Raw genomic sequence first — 26,940 nt, 5'->3', positions numbered from 1 at the left:
GAGAGGAGAGGAGAGGAGAGGAGGATGAGAAGAGGAGAGGAGAGGGGGATGAGGAGAGGTTGAGGAGAGAGGAGGGGGATGAGGAGAGGGGAGGGGGATGAGGAGAGGAGAGGGGGATGAGGAGAGGAGAGGGGGATGAGGAGAGGTTGAGGAGAGAGGAGGGGGATGAGGAGAGGGGAGGGGGATGAGGAGAGGAGAGGGGGATGAGGAGAGGTTGAGGAGAGAGGAGGGGGATGAGGAGAGGGGAGGGGGATGAGGAGAGGAGAAGGGGATGAGGAGAGGAGGATGAGGAGAGGGGATGAGGAGAGAATAGGAGAGGAGGGGGGATCAGGAGAGGAGAGGGGGTGGAGAGAGGAGAGGAGGATGAGGAGAGGAGAGGGGGATGAGGAGAGGAGAAGGGGATGAGTAGAGGAGGATGAGGAGAGGAGAGGGGGTGAGGAGAGGATCTCTTGGATCAGTGTTGTAGTGGGGCCTGTGACTCTGTAGAGCACAGCAGGCTTCTGAACAGCATTGGTTCAATGTTGCATCACCAGTTACAGACATCATATGATGATGATATCATCCATATCATCCACTTATTTTTGATATGTGTTTCTCTGTTTGTTTGTGTGTACCCCCCCCCACACACACACACACGTACTTATGATGCTGGAGAATCATAAGTACCAAATGCATCCATTTTTAAAGCAACGCTCTGCCAACGACAAGGACATCTCTTCAATAACTGATCCTAGCAGGTCTGGGCAGAGCAATATGTGAACAGAACAGACATGTGGTCGGAAATTATTTTTTTTATTCATTTCCTATATGGACTGAAAGTAATGTGAATGTTGAGTACTTGTTGGTAGAGCGAAGGACAGAGATGAATGAACAAGGTCTCTACAGAACATTCCCCGTAGATGACACATCCGTTGGAGCAAGAGGCTCAATCACCTCTGCAAGGACAGAAACACACAACATAAGAGAGCATGGCAAATCACACACACAGAGACAGAAACACACAGAGACAGAAACACACAAGGACAGAAACACACAACATGAGAGAGCATGGCAAATCACACACACAGAGACAGAAACACATAGAGACAGAAACACACAGAGACAGAAACACACAGACAGAAACACACAGAGACAGAAACACACAGAGACAGAAACACACAGACAGAAACACACAGAGACAGAAACACATAGACAGAAACACACAGACAGAAACACACAGAGACAGAAACACATAGACAGAAACACACAGACAGAAACACACAGAGACAGAAACACACAAGGACAGAAACACACAACATGAGAGAGCATGGCAAATCACACACACAGAGACAGAAACACATAGAGACAGAAACACACAGAGACAGAAACACACAGACAGAAACACACAGAGACAGAAACACACAGAGACAGAAACACACAGACAGAAACACACAGAGACAGAAACACATAGACAGAAACACACAGACAGAAACACACAGAGACAGAAACACATAGACAGAAACACACAGACAGAAACACACAGAGACAGAAACACAGAGAGAGAAAGTTTAAAGAGGTTGATATCTTTCACTGACAATGATATACTGTAAATTACAGTAATGTTCTCTCTATATATACTTAAAATGGTATCAAGTCAGAGATGGTATGCCCTCTGTCCAAAGTCAGAGACTTGGAGAATAAGAATTGAAGACAACAGTTCCAGTAGCTATAGCAGGGTCCACCATCTTGTCTCTGTCCTTGTAGTGCAGAACGTTCTCAACAAAACAAGCATCAACATTCTGTGACAGGAACATGACGAGCAGATTTACACTCCACACTCTTACGTAATGACTGCTCCCTGTGTGTGTGTGTGTGTGTGTGTGTGTGTGTGTGTGTGTGTGTGTGTGTGTGTGTGTGTGTGTGTGTGTGTTTCTCGCTCTCTTCTCTAGGTACAGTCTCTCTCCCTCATGTCTCTTCATCATCTCTCCGCTTTTCACTCTCTTATCTTTCTCTCCATCTCTCTGTAGTCTTTCTGTTTCTCTGTAGTCTCTCTGAAGTCTCTCACTATCTATCTGTAGTCTGTCTGTAGTCTCTCACTATTTCTCTGTAGTCTCTTTGCAGTCTGTCACTATCCCTCAGTAGTATCTCACTATCTCTCAGTAGTCTCTCGCTATCTCTCAGTAGTCTCTCGCTATCTCTCTGTAGTCTCTCGCTATCTCTCTGTAGTCTCTCACTATCTCTCTGTAGTCTCTCGCTATCTATTTGTAGTCTCTCTGAAGTGTCTCTGCAGCGTCTCACTACCTAGTCTCTCTTAAGTCCAACTGTAGTATCTCTGTCGCTCTGTAGTCTCTCTCCCTCTTGTCTCTGTATCATCTATATGTACTGTAAGTACAGTACCAGTCAAAAGTTTGGACACGCCTACTCATTCAAGGGTTTTTCTTTATTTTTACTATTTTCTACATTGTAGAATAATAGTGAAGACATCAAAACTATGAAATAACACATATGGAATCATGTAGTAACCAAAAAAGTGTTAAACAAATCTAAATATATTTTAGATTCTTCAAGTAGCCACTCTTTGCCTTGATGATAGCTTTGCACACACTTGGCATTCTCTCAACCAGCATCACCTGGAATGCTTTTCCAACCATCTCGATGGGGTTCCCACATATGCTGAGCACTTGTTGGCTGCTTTTTCTTCACTCTCGGTGTGGCAGGTAGCCTAGTGGTTAGAGAGTTGGACTAGTAACCGAAAGGTTGCAAGATCAAATCCCCAAGCTGACAAGGTCAAATCTGTTGTTCTGCCACTGAACAAGGCAGTTAACCCACTGTTCCTAGGCTGTCATTGTAAATAAGAATTTGTTCTTAACTGACTTGCCTAGTTAAATAAAGGTAAAATACAAAATAAACTGCAGTCCAACTCATTCCAAACCATCTCAATTGGGTTGAGGTCAGGGGATTGTGGAGGACAGGTCATCTGATATAGCACTTAATCACTCTCCTTCTTGGTCATATAGCCCTTACACAGCCTGGAGGTGTGTTGAGTCATTGTCCTGTTGAAAATCAAAATGATAGTCCCACTAAGACCAAACCAGATGGGATGGTGTATCGCTGTGGTGTGTCTTGAATTTTAAATCAGTGACACCAGGAAAGCACCCCAAAACCATCACACCTCCTCCTCCATGCTTCACGGTGGGAACTGTACATGCGGAGATCATCTGTTCACCTACTCTGTGTCTCACAAAGACATGGCGGTTGGAACCAAAAATCTCACATTTGGACTCTTCAGACCAAAGGACAGATTTCCACCGGTCTAATGTCCATTGCTCATGTTTCTTGGCCTAAGCAAGTCTCTTCTTCTTATTGGTGTCCTTTAGTAGTGGTTTCGTTGCACCAATTCAACCATGAAGGCCTGATTCACAAAGTCTCCTCTGAGCAGTTGATGTTGAGATGTGTCTGTTACTTGAACTCTGAAGCATTTATTTGGGCTGCAATTTCTGAGGCTGGTAACTGTAATAAACTTATCCTCTGCAGCAGAGGTAACTCTGGGTCTTCCTTTCCTGTGGCGGTCCTCATGAGAGCCAGTTTCATCATAGCGCTTGATGGTTTTTGCGACTGCACTTTAAGAAACTTTCAAAGTTCATGACATTTTCCGGATTGACTGACCTTCATGTCTTAAAGTAATAATGGACTGTCGTTTCTCTTTGCTTATTTGAGCTGGGCATTCAACTGAGACTGCTCTTCTCTGTGTCACGGAGGCTCTCCGCACTGCTAAAGCTAACTCTCTCTCCTCTGCTCTCATCCTTCTAGACCTATCTGCTGCCTTTGATACCGTGAACCATCAGATCCTCCTCTCCACCCTCTCCGAGCTGGGCATCTCCGGCACCGCGCACGCTTGGATTGCGTCCTACCTGACAGGTCGCTCCTACCAGGTGGCGTGGCGAGAATCTGTCTCCGCACCACGTGCTCTCACCACTGGTGTCCCCCAGGGCTCTGTTCTTGGCCCACTCCTATTCTCGCTATACACCAAGTCACTTGGCTCTGTCATATCCTCACATGGTCTCTCATATCATTGCTATGCAGACGACACACAATGAATCTTCTCCTTTCCCCCTTCTGACAACCAGGTGGCGAATCGCATCTCTGCATGTCTGGCAGACATATCAGTGTGGATGACGGATCACCACCTCAAGCTGAACCTCGGCAAGACGGAGCTGCTCTTCCTCCCGGGGAAGGACTGCCCGTTCCATGATCTCGCCATCACGGTTGACAACTCCCTTGTGTCCTCCTCCCAGAGTGCTAAGAGCCTTGGCGTGACCCTGGACAACACCCTGTCGTTCTCCACCAACATCAAGGCGGTGACCCGATCCTGTAGGTTCATGCTCTACAACATTCGCAGAGTACGACCCTGCCTCACACAGGAAGCGGCGCAGGTCCTAATCCAGGCACTTGTCATCTCCCGTCTGGATTACTGCAACTCGCTGTTGGCTGGGCTCCCTGCCTGTGCCATTAAACCCCTACAACTCATCCAGAACGCCGCAGCCCGTCTGGTGTTCAACCTTCCCAAGTTCTCTCACGTCACCCCGCTCCTCCGCTCTCTCCACTGGCTTCCAGTCGAAGCTCGCATCCGCTACAAGACCATGGTGCTTGCCTACGGAGCTGTGAGGGGAACGGCACCTCCGTACCTTCAGGCTCTGATCAGGCCCTACACCCAAACAAGGGCACTCCGTTCATCCACCTCTGGCCTGCTCGCCTCCCTACCTCTGAGGAAGCACAGTTCCCGCTCAGCCCAGTCAAAACTGTTCGCTGCTCTGGCACCCCAATGGTGGAACAAGTTCCCTCACGACGCCAGGACAGCGGAGTCAATCACCACCTTCCGGAGACACCTGAAACCCCACCTCTTCAAGGAATACCTGGGATAGGATAAAGTAATCCTTCTAACCCCCCCCTTAAAAGATTTAGATGCACTATTGTAAAGTGGTTGTTCCACTGGATATTATAGGTGAATGCACCAAATTGTAAGTCGCTCTGGATAAGAGCGTCTGCTAAATGACTAAAATGTAAAATGTAAATGTAGCTGATCTTGCCATAACATGGACTTGGTCTTTTACCAAATAGGGCTATCTTCTGTATACCACCCCTACCTTGTCACAACACAACTGATTGGCTCAAACGCAGAAGGACATAAATTCCACAAATGAACTTTTAACAAGGCACACCTGTTAATTGAAATGCATTCCAGGTGACTACCTCATGAAGCTGGTTGAGAGAATGCCAAGAGTGTGCAAAGCTGTCATCAAGGCAAAGTGTGTCTATTTGAAGAATCTCAAATATAAAATATACTTTTTTGGTTACTACGTTATTCCATATGTGTTATTTCATGTTTTTGATGTCTTCACTATTATTCTACAATGTAGAAAATAGTAAAAATAAAGAAAAACCCTTGAATGAGTAGGTGTGTCCAAACTTTTGACTGGTACTGTATGCGTGTATGTGCGTGTGCGTGTGCGTGCGTGTGTGTGTGTGTGTGTGTGTGTGTGTGTGTGTGTGTGTGTGTGTGTGTGTGTGTGTGTGTGTGTGTGTGTGTGTGTGTGTATGTGTGTCGCCCCCTCTCAGTCAGACAGAGCTTTGTGTTCTCTAAGTGGCTCAGTTATAAGAGGAGGAAAGTGAATAGTTGTTTTTTTATGTGTCTAGTGTTACAACGTAACAAGCAGGGGTTTCTCTGACTCTCAGATCCACTCCCTGCGGAGAAGGAGCATTATTACTAAAATTACTGTCTGCACCCTACTCCCTATGTGGTGCACTACTTCTGACAAAAGCTCTGGTCAAAAGTAGTGCACTACATAGGGAATAGAGTACCATTGGGATGCAAGCACTGGCTGGGTTTTTGCCAGCCCCCAGGTAAACCTTATGTAAAACGAGAGGTGACTGTTTGATGCACATTATTTCTTTGCAAATTAATTGAGCTCCTTTTCTATGCCGTGTGCCGTACTGATAGAGGTCTCTCTCTCTCCTCTCTCTCTCTCTCTCTCTCTCTCTCTCTCTCTCTCTCTCTCTCTCTCTCTCTCTCTCTCTCTCTCTCTCTCTCTCTCTCTCTCTCTCTCTCTCTCTCTCTCTCTCTCTCTCTAACATCCTCCAGCTAGCGACCCTCTTCCCCTTTTGTGTCTACAACTCATGGGGCTGTTCCAGCGTCAGATATTACTCATGTCTTTACTGTCTAGATAGAAGTCTTTGACAAAAACAGTGGGTATTAATTGTTTTGCTGCTGCAGCTCATCATCAGAGAGCAGAAGGCAGAGTTACATACAGTGGGTCTGTGTTGTGGATTCAGATTCAGAACGGTCAAATATGCAGCTGAAACCGTGTGTTCCAAATGCTACCCTATGGGCCTGGTCAAAAGTAGTACACTACCCTATGGGCCCTGGTCAAAAGTAGTACACTATATAGGGAATGGGGTGCCATTTGAATTACACAAGTCTGTGTTGTGGATATGAAATAGTCAAATATAAAGCTGTAAACAGTGAAGTGCAACAAGCATCCCTCATTACTGTTAATTATCAATACTACAGCTAATCAAACATATTTCAACTTAGGCAAAACAAACGGTCAGTCATCAGTAACACAGATGAGATGGTGATAACATAAAACCGGCAGTCATCAGTAACACAGATGAGATGGTGATAACATAAAACAGGCAGTCATCAGTAACACAGATGAGATGGTGATAACATAAAACCGGCAGTCATCAGTAACACAGATGAGATGGTGATAACATAAAACAGGCAGTCATCAGTAACACAGATGAGCTGGTGATAACATAAAACAGGCAGTCATCAGTAACACAGATGAGAAGGTCAGAACATAAAAATCACATTTTAAAAGTGCAATGTTTTGTTCTGTGATCAAAAAGTCATACATTATCTGTGTAATGTACCTGATAGTTAATTTCACACACCTGGTGTCCCAGGTCTAAATCAGTCCCTGATTATAGATGAACAATGAAAAGAACGCAGTGGAACTGGCTTAGAGACCTTATAAACCCATACCTGGCCTGTTCTATGGTGTCATAACAGAACAGAATAGAGACCTTATAAACCCATACCTGGCCTGTCCTATGGTGTCATAACTAAACAGAATAGAGACCTTATAAACCCATACCTGGCCTGTTCTATGGTGTCATAACAGAACAGAATAGAGACCTTATAAACCCATACCTGGCCTGTTCTATGATGTCATAACAGAACAGAATAGAGACCTTAATAACCCATACCTGGCCTGTTATATGGTGTCATAACAGAACAGAATAGAGACCTTATAAACCCATACCTGGCCTGTTCTATGGTGTCATAACATAACAGAATAGAGACCTTAATAACCCATACCTGGCCTGTTATATGGTGTCATAACAGAACAGAATAGAGACCTTATAAACCCATACCTGGCCTGTTCTATGGTGTCATAACAGAACAGATTAGAGACCTTATAAACCCATACCTGGCCTGTTCTATGGTGTCATAACAGAACAGAATAGAGACCTTAATAACCCATACCTGGCCTGTTATATGGTGTCATAACAGAACAGAATAGAGACCTTATAAACCCATACCTGGCCTGTTCTATGGTGTCCTAATAGAGACTTTATTAACCCATACCTGGCCTGTTCCATGGTGTCCTAATAGAGACTTTATTAACCCATACCTGGACTGTTCCATGGTGTCCTAATAGAGACTTTATTAACCCATACCTGGCCTGTTACATGGTGTCCTAATAGAGACTTTATTAACCCATACCTGGCCTGTTCCATGGTGTCCTAATAGAGACTTTATTAACCCATACCTGGACTGTTCCATGGTGTCCTAATAGAGACTTTATTAACCCATACCTGGCCTGTTACATGGTGTCCTAATAGAGACTTTATTAACCCATACCTGGCCTGTTCTATGGTGTCATAACAGAACAGAATAGAGACCTTATAAACCCATACCTTGCCTGTTCTATGGTGTCCTAATAGAGACTTTATTAACCCATACCTGGCCTGTTCCATGGTGTCCTAATAGAGACTTTATTAACCCATACCTGGACTGTTCCATGGTGTCCTAATAGAGACTTTATTAACCCATACCTGGCCTGTTACATGGTGTCCTAATAGAGACTTTATTAACCCATACCTGGCCTGTTCCATGGTGTCCTAATAGAGACTTTATTAACCCATACCTGGCCTGTTCTATGGTGTCCTAATAGAGACTTTATTAACCCATACCTGGCTTGTTCCATGGTGTCCTTGCCCAGGTATATGATCCAGTAGAAGAGGTTAAAGAGTGCGAAGGCCAGGGGGAACATGATGCGGGAGTACTGGTCTATGGGGCTGGTGCCAGCCAGCGCTGGGATGGGGGGCACAGCTGAACCCTGCTGCAGGAAGATGGGCACCGAGGGGCCAGTGTCTGTCTCACTCTGGGATATGGAGTTATACCTCTTCTTCAGGCCCCCTCTCTCTGAGGGGGGCTGGGGGAACAGGGTGGGGTGATGGTGAAGGGTTAGGGGTGGAGGGTTAGGGGCGGAGGGTTAGGGGTGGACAAAGAGGAGGGTTAGGGTGGAGGGTTAGGAGTGGACATAGAGGAGGGTTAGGGGTGGAAGGTAGAGGAAGGTTAGGGGTGGAGGGATAGGGGTGGAGGTAGAGGAGGGGGTGGGGTGGGGGGAGGGGTGGGGGTAGAGGAGGGTTAGGGGTGGAGGGATAGGGATCGTGATTGGGATGGAGGTAGAGGAGGGTTAGGGGTGGAGGGTTAGGGGTGGAGGTAGAGGAAGGTTAGGGGTGGAGAGTAAAGGAGGGTTAGGGGTGGAGTGATAGGGGTGGAGGTAGAGGAGAGGTGGGGTGGGGGTGGAAGGTAGAGGAAGGTTAGGGGTGGAGGGATAAGGGTGGAGGTAGAGGAGGGTTAGGGGTGGAGGGTTAGGGGTGGAGGTAGAGGAAGGTTAGGGGTGGAGGTAGAGAAGCGGTGGGGTAGAGGAGGGGTGGAGGTAGAGGAGGGGTGGGGGTAGAGGAGGGGTGGGGTGGAGGTAGAGTTGGGGTGGGGGTAGAGGAGGGGAGGGGGAGGAGGAGGGGTGGGGTGGAGGTAGAGGAGGGGTGCGGTGCGGTGGAGGTAGAGGACGGTTAGGGGTGGAGGGTTAGGGGTGGAGGTAGAGGAGGGGTGGGGGTGGAGGGTTAGGGGTAAACATAGAAGAGGTTTGAGTGGAGTGTTAGGGGTGGAGGTAGAGGAGGGGTGGGGTGGGGTGGAGGTAGAGGAGGGTTAGGGGTGGAGGTAGAGGAGGGTTAGGGGTGGAGGGTTAGGGGTAAACATAGAAGAGGTTTGAGTGGAGGGTTAGGGGTGGAGGTAGAGGAGGGGTGGGGTGGGGTGGGGTGGGGTGGGGTGGAGGTAGAGGAGGGGTGGGGTGGGGTGGAGGTAGAGGAAGGGTGGGGTGGGGGTAGAGGAGGGGTGGGGTGGGGTGGAGGTAGAGGAGGGGTGGGGTGGGGTGGAGGTAGAGGAGGGGTGGGGTGGGGGTAGAGGAGTGGTGGGGTGGAGGTAGAGGAGGGGTGGTGTGGGGTGGGGTGGAGGTAGAGGAGGGGTGGGGTTGAGGTAGAGGAGGGGTGGGGTGGGGTGGGGGTAGAGGAGGGGTGGGGTGGAGGTAGAGGAGGGGTGAGGTGAGGTGGAGGTAGAGGAGGGGTGGGGTGGAGGTAGAGGATTAAAGAGAACAGACAACAGGGATCATTAATGTGGTAGAATTCCCTATCTAGAAGATCTACCATGGAATCATGGAGTAGGATACTACTGGAGTAGAGAATATATATATATATATATATATATATATATATATATATATATATATACATATATAAAAATATATATATGCACAGTGGATTAGCAGATAGCATATAACATATAACAAGTATAATATAGCATACAGCATATATAAAATAGCATATAAAAAATTGAATATAGCATATAGTATATAACATATATAATATAGCATATAGCATATAGCATATAACATATATAATATAGCATACAGCATATATAAAATAGCATATAAAAAATTGAATATAGCATATAGTATATAACATATATAATATAGCATATAGCATATAACATATAGAATAAAGCATATACAATATAGCATATAGCATATAACATATAGCATATAACATATAAAACATAGCATATAGCATGTATCGTATAACATATAGAATATTGCATATAGCATATAACATATAGAATATAGCATATAGCATATAACATATAGAATATAGCATATAGCATATAGCATATAACATATAACATATAACATATAACATAAAGAATACAGCATATAGCATATAACACATAACATATATAATATAGCATATAGCATATAACATATAGAATATAGCATATAACATATATAATAAAGCATATTGCATATAGCATATAACATCTAGAATATAGCATACAACATATAACATACATAATATAGCATATAGCATATAACATATAACATATAGAATATAGCATATAGCATATAACATATAGAATATAGTATATAGCATATAGCATATAACATATATAATATAACATATAGAATATAGCATATAGCAAATAACATATAGAATATAGCATATAGCATATAGAATATAACATATAACATATATAATATAGCATATAGCATACAGCATATAACATATAGACTATAGCATATAGCATATAACATATATAATATAGCACATAGCATATAGCATATAACATATATAATATAGCATATAACATATAACATATAGAATATAGCATATAGCATATCACATATAGAATATAACATATAGAATATAGCATGACATACAACATATAGAATATAGCATATATCATGTAACATATAACATATAACACACAACATATAGAATATTACATATAACAGATAGAATATAACATATAACATATAGAATATAGCATATAGCATGTAACATATAACATATAGAAAATAGCATATAAAATATAGGATATAGCATGTAACATGCAACATATAACATACAACATATAGAATATAACATATAACATAACGTATAACATATAGAATATAACATATAGAATATAACATATAGAATATAGCATAACATATAACATATAGAATATAGCACATAGAATATAGCATATAGCATGTAACATATAATATACAGAATATAACATGTAGAATATAGCATAGAACACACAACATATAGAATATAGCATATAACATATGATATATAATATAGTATATAACATACATAATATAGCATATAAAATATAGCATATAACATATAGAATATAGCATATAGCATATTACGTATAGAATAGAATATATAGCTTATAACATATAACATATAGAATATAGCATATAGCTTATAACATATAACATATAGAATATAGCATATAGCATATCACATATAGAATATAACATATAGAATATAGCATAACATATAGCATATAGAATATTGCACATAGAATGTAGCATATATCATGTAACATATAACATATAACACACAACATATAGAATATTACATATAACAGATAGAATATAACATATAACATATAGAATGTAGCATATAGCATGTAACATATAACATATAGAAAATAGCATATAAAATATAGCATATAGCATGTAACATGCAACATATAACATATATAACATATAACATAACGTATAACATATAGAATATAGCATATAGCATATAAGATATAGAATATAGCATATAACATACATAATATAGCATATAAAATATAGCATATAACATATAGAATATAGCATATAGCATATTACGTATAGAATATAATATATAGCTTATAACATATAACATATAGAATATAGCAAAACATATTACATATAGAATATAGCAAAACATATAACATACAGAATATAGCACATAGAATATAGCACATAGCATATAGCATATAACATACAGAATTGTGTCCATCCATCCATCCATCCATCCATCCATCCATCCATCCATCCATCCATCCATCCTCCTTCCAGTAAATGACTTACAGATGAGGCACTCTCATCCTCTTCATCATAACTTGCTTCAGCCAGGACCTCCAGTTTGTTCTGCCTGGCGTTCCTCTTCTTCAGTCTGTTGGCCTCAAGCGTGGCCAAGTAGTTGACGGCAGCGAACTCAATGAGCGCGGATGCCACAAATGCAAAACACACGGCGATGAACCAGTCCATGGCTGTAGCGTAGGATACTTTGGGCAGAGACTGGCGGGCGCTGATGCTGAGGGTTGTCATGGTGAGGACCGTGGTGATGCCTGTCGGTTGTTAGGGGGAGACGGAGACCATAGAAACAGACTTAGAACACTATTATCATATCTGTGTGGTTGAGACAGGGTTCTAATTACACATTGTCATTCTGGGATGCCCTGAAAAATTATAGTATGGGTTAAAGATTCAATGGTAGGTACCCCAAGACAGGGCTTGGGGCTTCCTCATAACACATTTTGGGCACCCCCATACATAATCCTTAGAATGTAACTTGGGGTACCCTCATAACCATTAAATATATGATTCTTTTATCTATCCCATCATTTTCAGGGCATCCCAAATGTGTTATTGGAGTGTCCAGCTCCCCTGGACTACCCCCTGCTGTGTTATTGGAGTGTCCAGCTCCCCTGGACTACCCCCTGCTGTGTTATTGGAGTGTCCAGCTCCCCTGGACTACCCCCTGCTGTGTTATTGGAGTGTCCAGCTCCCCTGGACTACCTCATGTAATTAAGGGTTGTGTGATGAGACTAGGCTAAATGGGGTCAACAGGATACACTCGAATTGGTTTTTAACGTAGCACACGTTGACGTGATGTCACAACACCTTATTAAAGGTGAATACAGGGGTCATGATGTGAAGAAAGTAGAGCTGAGCGATTAAAATGATTTATGGGAGAAATATGATTTCTTTCTTTTTTGCATCTTGAGAGAATGCTATGCTCAGTTAGATACAATCTGTAGAGGTACTGTCTTCATCATGAAAGCATCATAAAAGCTGATAGTATTTCAACCACACAATATTCATCGAAGCCGAACTGAAATCAAGCAAATGTTTGTTTGGACATTCTGCACAGAATATCTTTTTTTTTGGTGCGGGGGGGGTCCCTAAATGTCTTTGCTCCATGAAAGATGACAGAGAAAACGTTACCCATATCAACTAGATTTAATCATTCATTCTATTGCTCTATGACATTATTCTGTTGAGCCTTGGTTTATTTAGTCTTCTAGGGCAACATATAATGACAGAAGAGAAGCTGTATGTATCTAATTATAGACAAGTTGACTAACAAATAGCCTACAAAAACGTTGGAAATTATAAGCAGAAACATACCTAATTCAGGTTTTAAAAAAACCCTGCACTGCATCCCCTGTCAATAAAATGGTTCTGCCGTCTTTGACTGAAGCCAACAGTATAGCACATTTTCTGTATTTGTGGGTTAGGGTTGGATGTGGGCCTCAAATGTTGACTTTAACTCACATGGTCGGGTGGTTGCGGATGGGTTATTAGCAATTGCGGGCAGGTGCAGGTAAAGAAACAGCTGACCCGCACACCACTAACACACAGACCACATAACCCGCTGCATGAGAGAGGAATGTACACAACACAATGACAAGAGAGAGGGATAGAGACATACTCTGTGAAAGTATGCCTTATCTACTTAGAAGAAGTAGTAAAATGATTGTCAGACATCTCTTCAGTATAGTTAGGATGACTACAGAGAGTTCAGTATGGGGAGCACAGAGATACCATTAGATGGCTGTCTGGCTGGCTGGATGCTACTCTCTGAGCTGAGATGAGATCATGACTTTAAAGAATAAAACATTATAAAGTCATCAAATTAAACTAAGTAATATACACAAGTAAAATATTTTATTATTTCATAGTAATTTCCTATTTGTCTATGTGGACCTGACAGAGACAATGGAATATTTTAAATGTTTTGGCAATTGAATGTTCTCTATTTTTGGCTTTGGAATTTCCATGAAAAAGCTCTAACCATTTTGATGCAATTATTTCATAATTAATTTATTGTTTCAATTTTTTTTATCGAAACTGAAATTGAAAATCAGGATATTTAAAAAAAATTATCGAACCGAAACCGAACCTACTTCAAAAACCACTAATCGCTCAGCACTAAAAGACAGTGTAGGCTACACTAATTATATGTGGCATGGGAGGAGAAAGCGAAAGAGAGAGAGACTAAGGGACAGAGACAGAAAAATAAAGAGAGAGAGACAGACTAAGGAACAGGGGGTTGTTATCATACCAGACACAGGGACAGAGGATTGTTATCATACCAGGGACAGAGGGTTGTTATCATACAAGGGACAGAGGGTTGTTATCATACCAGCCACAGGGACAGAGGATTGTTATCATACCAGGCAGAGGGACAGAGGGTTGTTATCATACCAGGAACAGGGACAAAGGATTGTTATCATACCAGACACAGGGACAGAGGGTTGTTATCATACCAGGCACAGAGGGTTGTTATCATACCAGGGACAGAGGATTGTTATCATACCAGGGACAGAGGGTTGTTATCATACCAGCCACAGGGACAGAGGATTGTTATCATACCAGGCACAGGGACAGAGGGTTGTTATCATACCAGGCACAGAGGGTTGTTATCATACCAGGGACAGAGGGTTGTTATCATACCAGACACAGGGACAGAGGATTGTTATCATAGCAGGCACAGGGACAGAGGGTTGTTATCATACCAGGCACAGAGGGTTGTTATCATACCAGACACAGGGACAGAGGATTGTTATCATAGCAGGCACAGGGACAGAGGGTTGTTATCATACCAGGCACAGAGGGTTGTTATCATACCAGGGACAGAGGGTTGTTATCATACCAGCCACAGGGACAGAGGATTGTTATCATACCAGGCACAGGGACAGAGGGTTGTTATCATACCAGGAACAGGGACAAAGGATTGTTATCATACCAGACACAGGGACAGAGGGTTGTTATCATACCAGGGACAGAGGGTTGTTATCATACCAGCAAAAGGGACAAAGGATTGTTATCATACCAGGCACAGGGACAGAGGGTTGTTATCATACCAGGCACAGAGGGTTGTTATCATACCAGGGACAGAGGGTTGTTATCATACCAGACACAGGGACAGAGGATTGTTATCATACCAGGGACAGAGGATTGTTATCATACCAGACACAGGGACAGAGGATTTTTATCATACCAGGCACAGGGAGGGAGGGTTGTTATCATACCAGGAACAGGGACAGAGGATTGTTATCATACCAGACACAGGGACAGAGGTTTGTTATCATACCAGACACAGGGACAGAGGGTTGTTATCATACCAGGGACAGAGGGTTGTCATCATACCAGGCACAGGGACAGAGGATTGTTATCATACCAGGCACAGGGACAGAGGATTGTTATCATAGCAGGGACAGAGGGTTGCTATCATACCAGGGACAGAGGGTTGTTATCATACCAGGGACAGAGGATTGTTATCATACCAGGCACAGGGACAGAGGGTTGTTATCATACCAGGGACAGAGGGTTGTTATCATACCAGACACAGGGATAGAGGGTTGTTATCATACCAGGCACAGGGACAGAGGGTTGTTATCATACCAGGCACAGAGGGTTGTTATCATACCAGGGACAGAGGGTGGTTATCATACCAGGCACAGGGACAGAGGGTTGTTATCATACCAGACACAGGGATAGAGGATTGTTATCATACCAGGCACAGGGACAGAGGGTTGTTATCATACCAGGCACAGGGACAGAGGATTGTTATCATACCAGGCACAGAGGGTTGTTATCATACCAGGGACAGAGGGTTGTTATCATACCAGGGACAGAGGGTTGTTATCATACCAGGGACAGAGGGTTGTTATCATACCAGGGACAGAGGGTTGTTATCATACCAGGGACAGAGGATTGTAATCATACCAGGCACAGGATGGTTGTTATCATACCAGGGACAGAGGGTTGTTACCATACCAGGGACAGAGGATTGTTATCATACCAGGCACAGGGACAGAGGGTTGTTATCATACCAGGGAAAGAGGGTTGTTATCATACCAGACACAGGGATAGAGGATTGTTATCATACCAGGCACAGGGACAGAGGCTTGTTATCATACCAGGCACAGAGGGTTGTTATCATACCAGGGACAGAGGGTTGTTATCATACCAGGGACAGAGGGTTGTTATCGTACCAGGGACAGAGGATTGTTATCATACCAGGCACAGGGACAGAGGGTTGTTATTATACCAGGGACAGAGGGTTGTTATCATACCAGACACAGGGATAGAGGATTCTTATCATACCAGGTATAGGGACAGAGGCTTGTTATCATACCAGGCACAGAGGGTTGTTATCATACCAGGGACAGAGGGTTATTATCATACCAGGGACAGAGGGTTGTTATCATACCAGGGACAGAGGGTTGTTATCATACCAGGGACAGATGGTTATTATCATACCAGGGACAGAGGGTTGTTATCATACTAGGGACAGAGGATTGTTATCATACCATGCACAGGGACAGAGGGTTGTTATCATACCAGGGACAGAGTTGTTATCATACCAGACACAGGGATAGAGGGTTGTTATCATACCAGTCACAGGGACAGAGGGTTGTTATCATACCAGGCACAGAGGGTTGATATCATACCATGGACAGAGGATTGTTATCATACCAGGCATAGGGACAGAGGGTTGTTATCATACCAGGGACAGAGGGTTGTTATCATACCAGGGACAGGGACAGAGGGTTGTTATCATAACAGGGACAGAGGGTTGTTATCATACCAGACACAGGGATAGAGGATTGTTATCATACCAGGCACAGGCACAGAGGCTTGTTATCGTACCAGGCACAGGGACAGAGGATTGTTATCATAACAGGGACAGAGGGTTTTTATCATACCAGGGACAGAGGGTTGTTATCATACCAGGGACAGAGGGTTGTTATCATACCAGGGAGAGAGGATTTTTATCATACCCGGCACAGGGACAGAGGGTTGTTATCATATCAGGCACAGGCACAGAGGGTTGTTATCATACCAGGGACAGAGTTGTTATCATACCAGGCACAGGGACAGAGGGTTCTTATCATACCAGGCACAGAGTTTTATCATACCAGGGACAGAGGCTTGTTATCATACCAGGCACAGGGACAGAGGGTTGTTATCATACCAGGGACAGAGGGTTGTTATCATACCAGACACAGGGATAGAGGATTCTTATCATACCAGGCACAGGGACAGAGGGTTGTTATCATACCAGGCACAGGGACAAAGGATTGTTATCATACCAGGCACAGAGGGTTGTTATCATACCAGGGACAGAGGGTTGTTATCATACCAGGGACAGAGGGTTGTTATCATGCCTGGGACAGAGGGTTGTTATCATACCAGGCACAGGGACAGAGGGTTGTTATCATACCAGGGACAGAGGGTTGTTATCATACCAGGGACAGAGGGTTGTTATCATACCAGGGACAGAGGGTTGTTATCATACCAGGGACAGAGGATTGTTATCATACCAGGCACAGGGACAGATGGTTGTTATCATACCAGGGACAGAGGGTTGTTACCATACCAGGGACAGAGGATTGTTATCATACCAGGCACAGGGACAGAGGGTTGTTATCATACCAGACACAGGGATAGAGGGTTGTTATCATACCAGGCACAGGGACAGAGGCTTGTTATCATACCAGGCACAGGGACAGAGGCTTGTTATCATACCAGGCACAGAGGGTTGTTATCATACCAGGGACAGAGGGTTGTTATCATACCAGGGACAGAGGGTTGTTATCATACCAGGGACAGAGGATTGTTATCATACCAGGCACAGACACAAAGGGTTGTTATCATACCAGACACAGAGGGTTGTTATCATACCAGACACAGGGATAGAGGATTCTTATCATACCAGGCACAGGGACAGAGGCTTGGTATCATACCAGGCACAGGGACAGAGGGTTGTTATCATACCAGGCACAGAGGGTTGTTATCATACCAGGGACAGAGGGTTGTTATCATACCAGGGACAGAGGGTTGTTATCATACCAGGGACAGAGGGTTGTTATCATACCAGGGACAGAGGGTTGTTATCATACCAGGGACAGATGGTTGTTATCATACCAGGGACAGAGGGTTGTTATCATACCAGGGACAGAGGATTGTTATCATACCATGCACAGGGACAGAGGGTTGTTATCATACCAGGGACAGAGTTGTTATCATACCAGACACAGGGATAGAGGGTTGTTATCATACCAGTCACAGGGACAGAGGGTTGTTATCATACCAGGCACAGAGGGTTGTTATCATACCATGGACAGAGGATTGTTATCATACCAGGCATAGGGACAGAGGGTTGTTATCATACCAGGGACAGAGGGTTGTTATCATACCAGGGACAGGGACAGAGGGTTGTTATCATACCAGGGACAGAGGGTTGTTATCATACCAGACACAGGGATAGAGGATTGTTATCATACCAGGCACAGGCACAGAGGCTTGTTATCGTACCAGGCACAGGGACAGAGGATTGTTATCATAACAGGGACAGAGGGTTTTTATCATACCAGGGACAGAGGGTTGTTATCATACCAGGGACAGAGGGTTGTTATCATACCAGGGAGAGAGGATTGTTATCATACCCGGCACAGGGACAGAGGGTTGTTATCATACCAGGCACAGGGACAGAGGGTTGTTATCATACCAGGGACAGAGTTGTTATCATACCAGGCAAAGGGACAGAGGGTTGTTATCATACCAGGCACAGAGGGTTGTTATCATACCAGGGACAGAGGATTGTTATCATACCAGGCACAGGGACAGAGGGTTGTTATCATACCAGGGACAGAGGGTTGTTGTCATACCAGACACAGGGATAGAGGATTCTTATCATACCAGGCACAGGGACAGAGGCTTGGTATCATACCAGGCACAGGGACAGAGGGTTGTTATCATACCAGGCACAGAGGGTTGTTATCATACCAGGGACAGAGGGTTGTTATCATACCAGGGACAGAGGGTTGTTATCATACCAGGGACAGAGGGTTGTTATCATACCAGGGACAGAGGGTTGTTATCATACCAGGGACAGATGGTTGTTATCATACCAGGGACAGAGGGTTGTTATCATACCAGGGACAGAGGATTGTTATCATACCATGCACAGGGACAGAGGGTTGTTATCATACCAGGGACAGAGTTGGTATCATACCAGACACAGGGATAGAGGGTTGTTATCATACCAGTCACAGGGACAGAGGGTTGTTATCATACCAGGCACAGAGGGTTGTTATCATACCAGGGACAGAGGATTGTTATCATACCAGGCATAGGGACAGAGGGTTGTTATCATACCAGGGACAGAGGGTTGTTATCATACCAGGGACAGGGACAGAGGGTTGTTATCATACCAGGGACAGAGGGTTGTTATCATACCAGACACAGGGATAGAGGATTGTTATCATACCAGGCACAGGGACAGAGGCTTGTTATCATACCAGGCACAGGGACAGAGGATTGTTATCATACCAGGGACAGAGGGTTGTTATCATACCAGGGACAGAGGGTTGTTATCATACCAGGGACAGACGGTTGTTATCATACCAGGGAGAGAGGATTGTTATCATACCCGGCACAGGGACAGAGGGTTGTTATCATACCAGGCACAGGGACAGAGGGTTGTTATCATACCAGGGACAGAGTTGTTATCATACCAGGCAAAGGGACAGAGGGTTGTTATCATACCAGGCACAGAGGGTTGTTATCATACCAGGGACAGAGGATTGTTATCATACCAGGCACAGGGACAGAGGGTTGTTATCATACCAGGGACAGAGGGTTGTTGTCATACCAGACACAGGGATAGAGGATTCTTATCATACCAGGCACAGGGACAGATGGTTGTTATCATACCAGGCACAGGGACAGAGGATTGTTATCATACAGGGCACAGAGGGTTGTTATCATACCAGGGACAGAGGGTTGTTATCATACCAGGGACAGAGGGTTGTTATCATACCAGGGACAGAGGGTTGTTATCATACCAGGGACAGAGGGTTGTTATCATACCAGGGACAGATGGTTGTTATCATACCAGGGACAGAGGGTTGTTATCATACCAGGGACAGAGGATTGTTATCATACCATGCACAGGGACAGAGGGTTGTTATCATACCAGGGACAGAGTTGGTATCATACCAGACACAGGGATAGAGGGTTGTTATCATACCAGTCACAGGGACAGAGGGTTGTTATCATACCAGGCACAGAGGGTTGTTATCATACCAGGGACAGAGGATTGTTATCATACCAGGCATAGGGACAGAGGGTTGTTATCATACCAGGGACAGAGGGTTGTTATCATACCAGGGACAGGGACAGAGGGTTGTTATCATACCAGGGACAGAGGGTTGTTATCATACCAGACACAGGGATAGAGGATTGTTATCATACCAGGCACAGGGACAGAGGCTTGTTATCATACCAGGCACAGGGACAGAGGATTGTTATCATACCAGGGACAGAGGGTTGTTATCATACCAGGGACAGAGGGTTGTTATCATACCAGGGACAGACGGTTGTTATCATACCAGGGAGAGAGGATTGTTATCATACCCGGCACAGGGACAGAGGGTTGTTATCATACCAGGCACAGGGACAGAGGGTTGTTATCATACCAGGGACAGAGTTGTTATCATACCAGGCAAAGGGACAGAGGGTTGTTATCATACCAGGCACAGAGGGTTGTTATCATACCAGGGACAGAGGATTGTTATCATACCAGGCACAGGGACAGAGGGTTGTTATCATACCAGGGACAGAGGGTTGTTGTCATACCAGACACAGGGATAGAGGATTCTTATCATACCAGGCACAGGGACAGATGGTTGTTATCATACCAGGCACAGGGACAGAGGATTGTTATCATACAGGGCACAGAGGGTTGTTATCATACCAGGGACAGAGGGTTGTTATCATACCAGGGACAGAGGGTTGTTATCATACCAGGGACAGAGGGTTGTTATCATACCAGGGACAGAGGATTGTTATCATACCAGGCACAGGGACAGATGGTTGTTATCATACCAGGGACAGAGGGTTGTTACCATACCAGGGACAGAGGATTGTTATCATACCAGGCACAGGGACAGAGGGTTGTTATCATACCAGACACAGGGATAGAGGGTTGTTATCATACCAGGCACAGGGACAGAGGCTTGTTATCATACCAGGCACAGGGACAGAGGCTTGTTATCATACCAGGCACAGAGAGTTGTTATCATACCAGGGACAGAGGGTTGTTATCATACCAGGGACAGAGGGTTGTTATCATACCAGGGACAGAGGATTGTTATCATACCAGGCACAGGGACAGAGGGTTGTTATCATACCAGGGATAGAGGGTTGTTATCATACCAGACACAGGGATAGAGGATTCTTATCATACCAGGCACAGGGACAGAGGCTTGTTATCATACCAGGCACAGGGACAGAGGCTTGTTATCATACCAGGCACAGAGGGTTGTTATCATACCAGGGACAGAGTGTTGTTATCATACCAGGGAGAGAGGGTTGTTATCATACCAGGGACAGAGGATTGTTATCATACCAGGCACAGGGACAGACGGTTGTTATCATACCAGACACAGAGGGTTGTTATCATACCAGACACAGGGATAGAGGATTCTTATCATACCAGGCACAGGGACAGAGCCTTGTTATCATACCAGGCACAGAGGGTTGTTATCATACCAGGGACAGAGGGTTGTTATCATACCAGGGACAGAGGGTTGTTATCATACCAGGGACAGAGGGTTGTTATCATACCAGGGACAGAGGGTTGTTATCATACCAGACACAGGGATAGAGGATTGTTATCATACCAGGCACAGGGACAGAGGCTTGTTATCATACCAGGCACAGGGACAGAGGATTGTTATCATACCAGGGACAGAGGGTTGTTATCATACCAGGGACAGACGGTTGTTATCATACCAGGGAGAGAGGATTGTTATCATACCCGGCACAGGGACAGAGGGTTGTTATCATACCAGGCACAGGGACAGAGGGTTGTTATCATACCAGGGACAGAGTTGTTATCATACCAGGCACAGGGACAGAGGGTTGTTATCATACCAGGCACAGAGGGTTGTTATCATACCAGGGACAGAGGATTGTTATCATACCAGGCACAGGGACAGAGGGTTGTTATCATACCAGGGACAGAGGGTTGTTATCATACCAGGGACAGAGTGTTGTTATCATACCAGGGAGAGAGGGTTGTTATCATACCAGGGACAGAGGATTGTTATCATACCAGGCACAGGGACAGACGGTTGTTATCATACCAGACACAGAGGGTTGTTATCATACCAGACACAGGGATAGAGGATTCTTATCATACCAGGCACAGGGACAGAGCCTTGTTATCATACCAGGCACAGAGGGTTGTTATCATACCAGGGACAGAGGGTTGTTATCATACCAGGGACAGAGGGTTGTTATCATACCAGGGACAGAGGGTTGTTATCATACCAGGGACAGAGGGTTGTTATCATACCAGACACAGGGATAGAGGATTGTTATCATACCAGGCACAGGGACAGAGGCTTGTTATCATACCAGGCACAGGGACAGAGGATTGTTATCATACCAGGGACAGAGGGTTGTTATCATACCAGGGACAGACGGTTGTTATCATACCAGGGAGAGAGGATTGTTATCATACCCGGCACAGGGACAGAGGGTTGTTATCATACCAGGCACAGGGACAGAGGGTTGTTATCATACCAGGGACAGAGTTGTTATCATACCAGGCACAGGGACAGAGGGTTGTTATCATACCAGGCACAGAGGGTTGTTATCATACCAGGGACAGAGGATTGTTATCATACCAGGCACAGGGGAAGAGGGTTGTTATCATACCAGGGACAGAGGGTTGTTATCATACCAGACACAGGGATAGAGGATTCTTATCATACCAGGCACAGGGACAGAGGGTTGTTATCATACCAGGCACAGGGACAGAGGATTGTTATCATACCAGGCACAGAGGGTTGTTATCATACCAGGGACAGAGGGTTGTTATCATACCAGGGACAGAGGGTTGTTATCATAGCTGGGACAGAGGGTTGTTATCATACCAGGCACAGGGACAGAGGGTTGTTATCATACCAGGGACAGAGGGTTGTTATCATACCAGGGACAGAGGGTTGTTATCATACCAGGGACAGAGGGTTGTTATCATACCAGGGACAGAGGATTGTTATCATACCAGGCACAGGGACAGATGATTGTTATCATACCAGGCACAGAGGGTTGTTATCATACCAGGGACAGAGGGTTGTTATCATACCAGGGACAGAGGGTTGTTATCATACCAGGGACAGAGGGTTGTTATCATACCAGGGACAGAGGGTTGTTATCATACCAGGGACAGAGGGTTGTTATCATACCAGGGACAGATGGTTGTTATCATACCAGGGACAGAGGGTTGTTATCATACCAGGGACAGAGGATTGTTATCATACCATGCACAGGGACAGAGGGTTGTTATCATACCAGGGACAGAGTTGGTATCATACCAGACACAGGGATAGAGGGTTGTTATCATACCAGTCACAGGGACAGAGGGTTGTTATCATACCAGGCACAGAGGGTTGTTATCATACCATGGACAGAGGATTGTTATCATACCAGGCATAGGGACAGAGGGTTGTTATCATACCAGGGACAGAGGGTTGTTATCATACCAGGGACAGGGACAGAGGGTTGTTATCATACCAGGGACAGAGGGTTGTTATCATACCAGACACAGGGATAGAGGATTGTTATCATACCAGGCACAGGGACAGAGGCTTGTTATCATACCAGGCACAGGGACAGAGGATTGTTATCATACCAGGGACAGAGGGTTGTTATCATACCAGGGACAGAGGGTTGTTATCATACCAGGGACAGACGGTTGTTATCATACCAGGGAGAGAGGATTGTTATCATACCCGGCACAGGGACAGAGGGTTGTTATCATACCAGGCACAGGGACAGAGGGTTGTTATCATACCAGGGACAGAGTTGTTATCATACCAGGCAAAGGGACAGAGGGTTGTTATCATACCAGGCACAGAGGGTTGTTATCATACCAGGGACAGAGGATTGTTATCATACCAGGCACAGGGACAGAGGGTTGTTATCATACCAGGGACAGAGGGTTGTTGTCATACCAGACACAGGGATAGAGGATTCTTATCATACCAGGCACAGGGACAGATGGTTGTTATCATACCAGGCACAGGGACAGAGGATTGTTATCATACAGGGCACAGAGGGTTGTTATCATACCAGGGACAGAGGGTTGTTATCATACCAGGGACAGAGGGTTGTTATCATACCAGGGACAGAGGGTTGTTATCATACCAGGGACAGAGGATTGTTATCATACCAGGCACAGGGACAGATGGTTGTTATCATACCAGGGACAGAGGGTTGTTACCATACCAGGGACAGAGGATTGTTATCATACCAGGCACAGGGACAGAGGGTTGTTATCATACCAGACACAGGGATAGAGGGTTGTTATCATACCAGGCACAGGGACAGAGGCTTGTTATCATACCAGGCACAGGGACAGAGGCTTGTTATCATACCAGGCACAGAGGGTTGTTATCATACCAGGGACAGAGTGTTGTTATCATACCAGGGACAGAGGATTGTTATCATACCAGGCACAGGGACAGAGGGTTGTTATCATACCAGGGATAGAGGGTTGTTATCATACCAGACACAGGGATAGAGGATTCTTATCATACAAGGCACAGGGACAGAGGCTTGTTATCATACCAGGCACAGGGACAGAGGCTTGTTATCATACCAGGCACAGAGGGTTGTTATCATACCAGGGACAGAGTGTTGTTATCATACCAGGGAGAGAGGGTTGTTATCATACCAGGGACAGAGGATTGTTATCATACCAGGCACAGGGACAGACGGTTGTTATCATACCAGACACAGAGGGTTGTTATCATACCAGACACAGGGACAGAGGGTTGTTATCATACCAGGGACAGAGGGTTGTTACCATACCAGGGACAGAGGGTTGTTATCATACCAGACACAGGGATAGAGGATTCTTATCATACCAGGCACAGGGACAGAGCCTTGTTATCATACCAGGCACAGGGACAGAGGATTGTTATCATACCAGGCACAGAGGGTTGTTATCATACCAGGGACAGAGGGTTGTTATCATACCAGGGACAGAGGGTTGTTATCATACCAGGGACAGAGGGTTGTTATCATACCAGGGACAGAGGGTTGTTATCATACCAGGGACAGAGGGTTGTTATCATACCAGACACAGGGATAGAGGATTGTTATCATACCAGGCACAGGGACAGAGGCTTGTTATCATACCAGGCACAGGGACAGAGGATTGTTATCATACCAGGGACAGAGGGTTGTTATCATACCAGGGACAGAGGGTTGTTATCATACCAGGGACAGACGGTTGTTATCATACCAGGGAGAGAGGATTGTTATCATACCCGGCACAGGGACAGAGGGTTGTTATCATACCAGGCACAGGGACAGAGGGTTGTTATCATACCAGGGACAGAGTTGTTATCATACCAGGCACAGGGACAGAGGGTTGTTATCATACCAGGCACAGAGGGTTGTTATCATACCAGGGACAGAGGATTGTTATCATACCAGGCACAGGGACAGAGGGTTGTTATCATACCAGGGACAGAGGGTTGTTGTCATACCAGACACAGGGATAGAGGATTCTTATCATACCAGGCACAGGGACAGAGGGTTGTTATCATACCAGGCACAGGGACAGAGGATTGTTATCATACCAGGCACAGAGGGTTGTTATCATACCAGGGACAGAGGGTTGTTATCATACCAGGGACAGAGGGTTGTTATCATACCTGGGACAGAGGGTTGTTATCATACCAGGCACGGGGACAGAGGGTTGTTATCATACCAGGGACAGAGGGTTGTTATCATACCAGGGACAGAGGGTTGTTATCATACCAGGGACAGAGGGTTGTTATCATACCAGGGACAGAGGATTGTTATCATACCAGGCACAGGGACAGATGGTTGTTATCATATCTGGGACAGAGGGTTGTTACCATACCAGGGACAGAGGATTGTTATCATACCAGGCACATGGACAGAGGGTTGTTATCATACCAGACAGAGGGATAGAGGGTTGTTATCATACCAGGCACATGGGACAGAGGCTTGTTATCATACCAGGCACAGGGACAGAGGCTTGTTATCATACCAGGCACAGAGGGTTGTTATCATACCAGGGACAGAGGGTTGTTATCATACCAGGGACAGAGGGTTGTTATCATACCAGGGACAGAGGATTGTTATCATACCAGGCACAGGGACAGAGGGTTGTTATCATACCAGGGATAGAGGGTTGTTATCATACAAGACACAGGGATAGAGGATTCTTATCATACCAGGCACAGGGACAGAGGCTTGTTATCATACCAGGCACATGGACAGAGGCTTGTTATCATACCAGGCACAGAGGGTTGTTATCACACCAGGGACAGAGTGTTGTTATCATACCAGGGAGAGAGGGTTGTTATCATACCAGGGACAGAGGATTGTTATCATACCAGGCACAGGGACAGACGGTTGTTATCATACCAGGGACAGAGGGTTGTTATCATACCAGACACAGGGATAGAGGATTCTTATCATACCAGGCACAGGGACAGAGGCTTGTTATCATACCAGGCACAGGGACAGAGGATTGTTATCATACCAGGGACAGAGGGTTGTTATCATACCAGGGACAGAGGGTTGTTATCATACCAGGGACAGAGGGTTGTTATCATACCAGGGACAGAGGGTTGTTATCATACCAGGGACAGAGGTTTATCATACCAGGGACAGATGGTTG

General features: G+C 45.0%; 1 protein-coding gene across 1 annotated transcript in view; it reads right to left on the bottom strand.

Moving 5' to 3' along the window:
- Window positions 1–773: 773 nt before the first annotated feature.
- The window catches only part of gabra6a (gamma-aminobutyric acid type A receptor subunit alpha6a), a 38,264-nt gene continuing 12,097 nt past the window's right edge, over window positions 774–26,940 (bottom strand). Inside the window, exons 8-10 of the mRNA XM_045724208.1 lie at window positions 12,000–12,259; window positions 8,239–8,480; window positions 774–935 (exon numbers count right to left, since the gene is read on the bottom strand). Of these exons, the coding sequence (XP_045580164.1) occupies window positions 926–935; window positions 8,239–8,480; window positions 12,000–12,259 (512 nt within the window). The 3' untranslated portion in view covers window positions 774–925. The remainder of the gene's footprint in view (window positions 936–8,238; window positions 8,481–11,999; window positions 12,260–26,940) is intronic.

Source organism: Salmo salar, chromosome ssa09, assembly GCF_905237065.1.
Source record: "Salmo salar chromosome ssa09, Ssal_v3.1, whole genome shotgun sequence".
Taxonomy (NCBI): Eukaryota; Metazoa; Chordata; class Actinopteri; order Salmoniformes; family Salmonidae; genus Salmo; species Salmo salar.
This window is presented reverse-complemented; position numbering and strand designations above follow the sequence as displayed.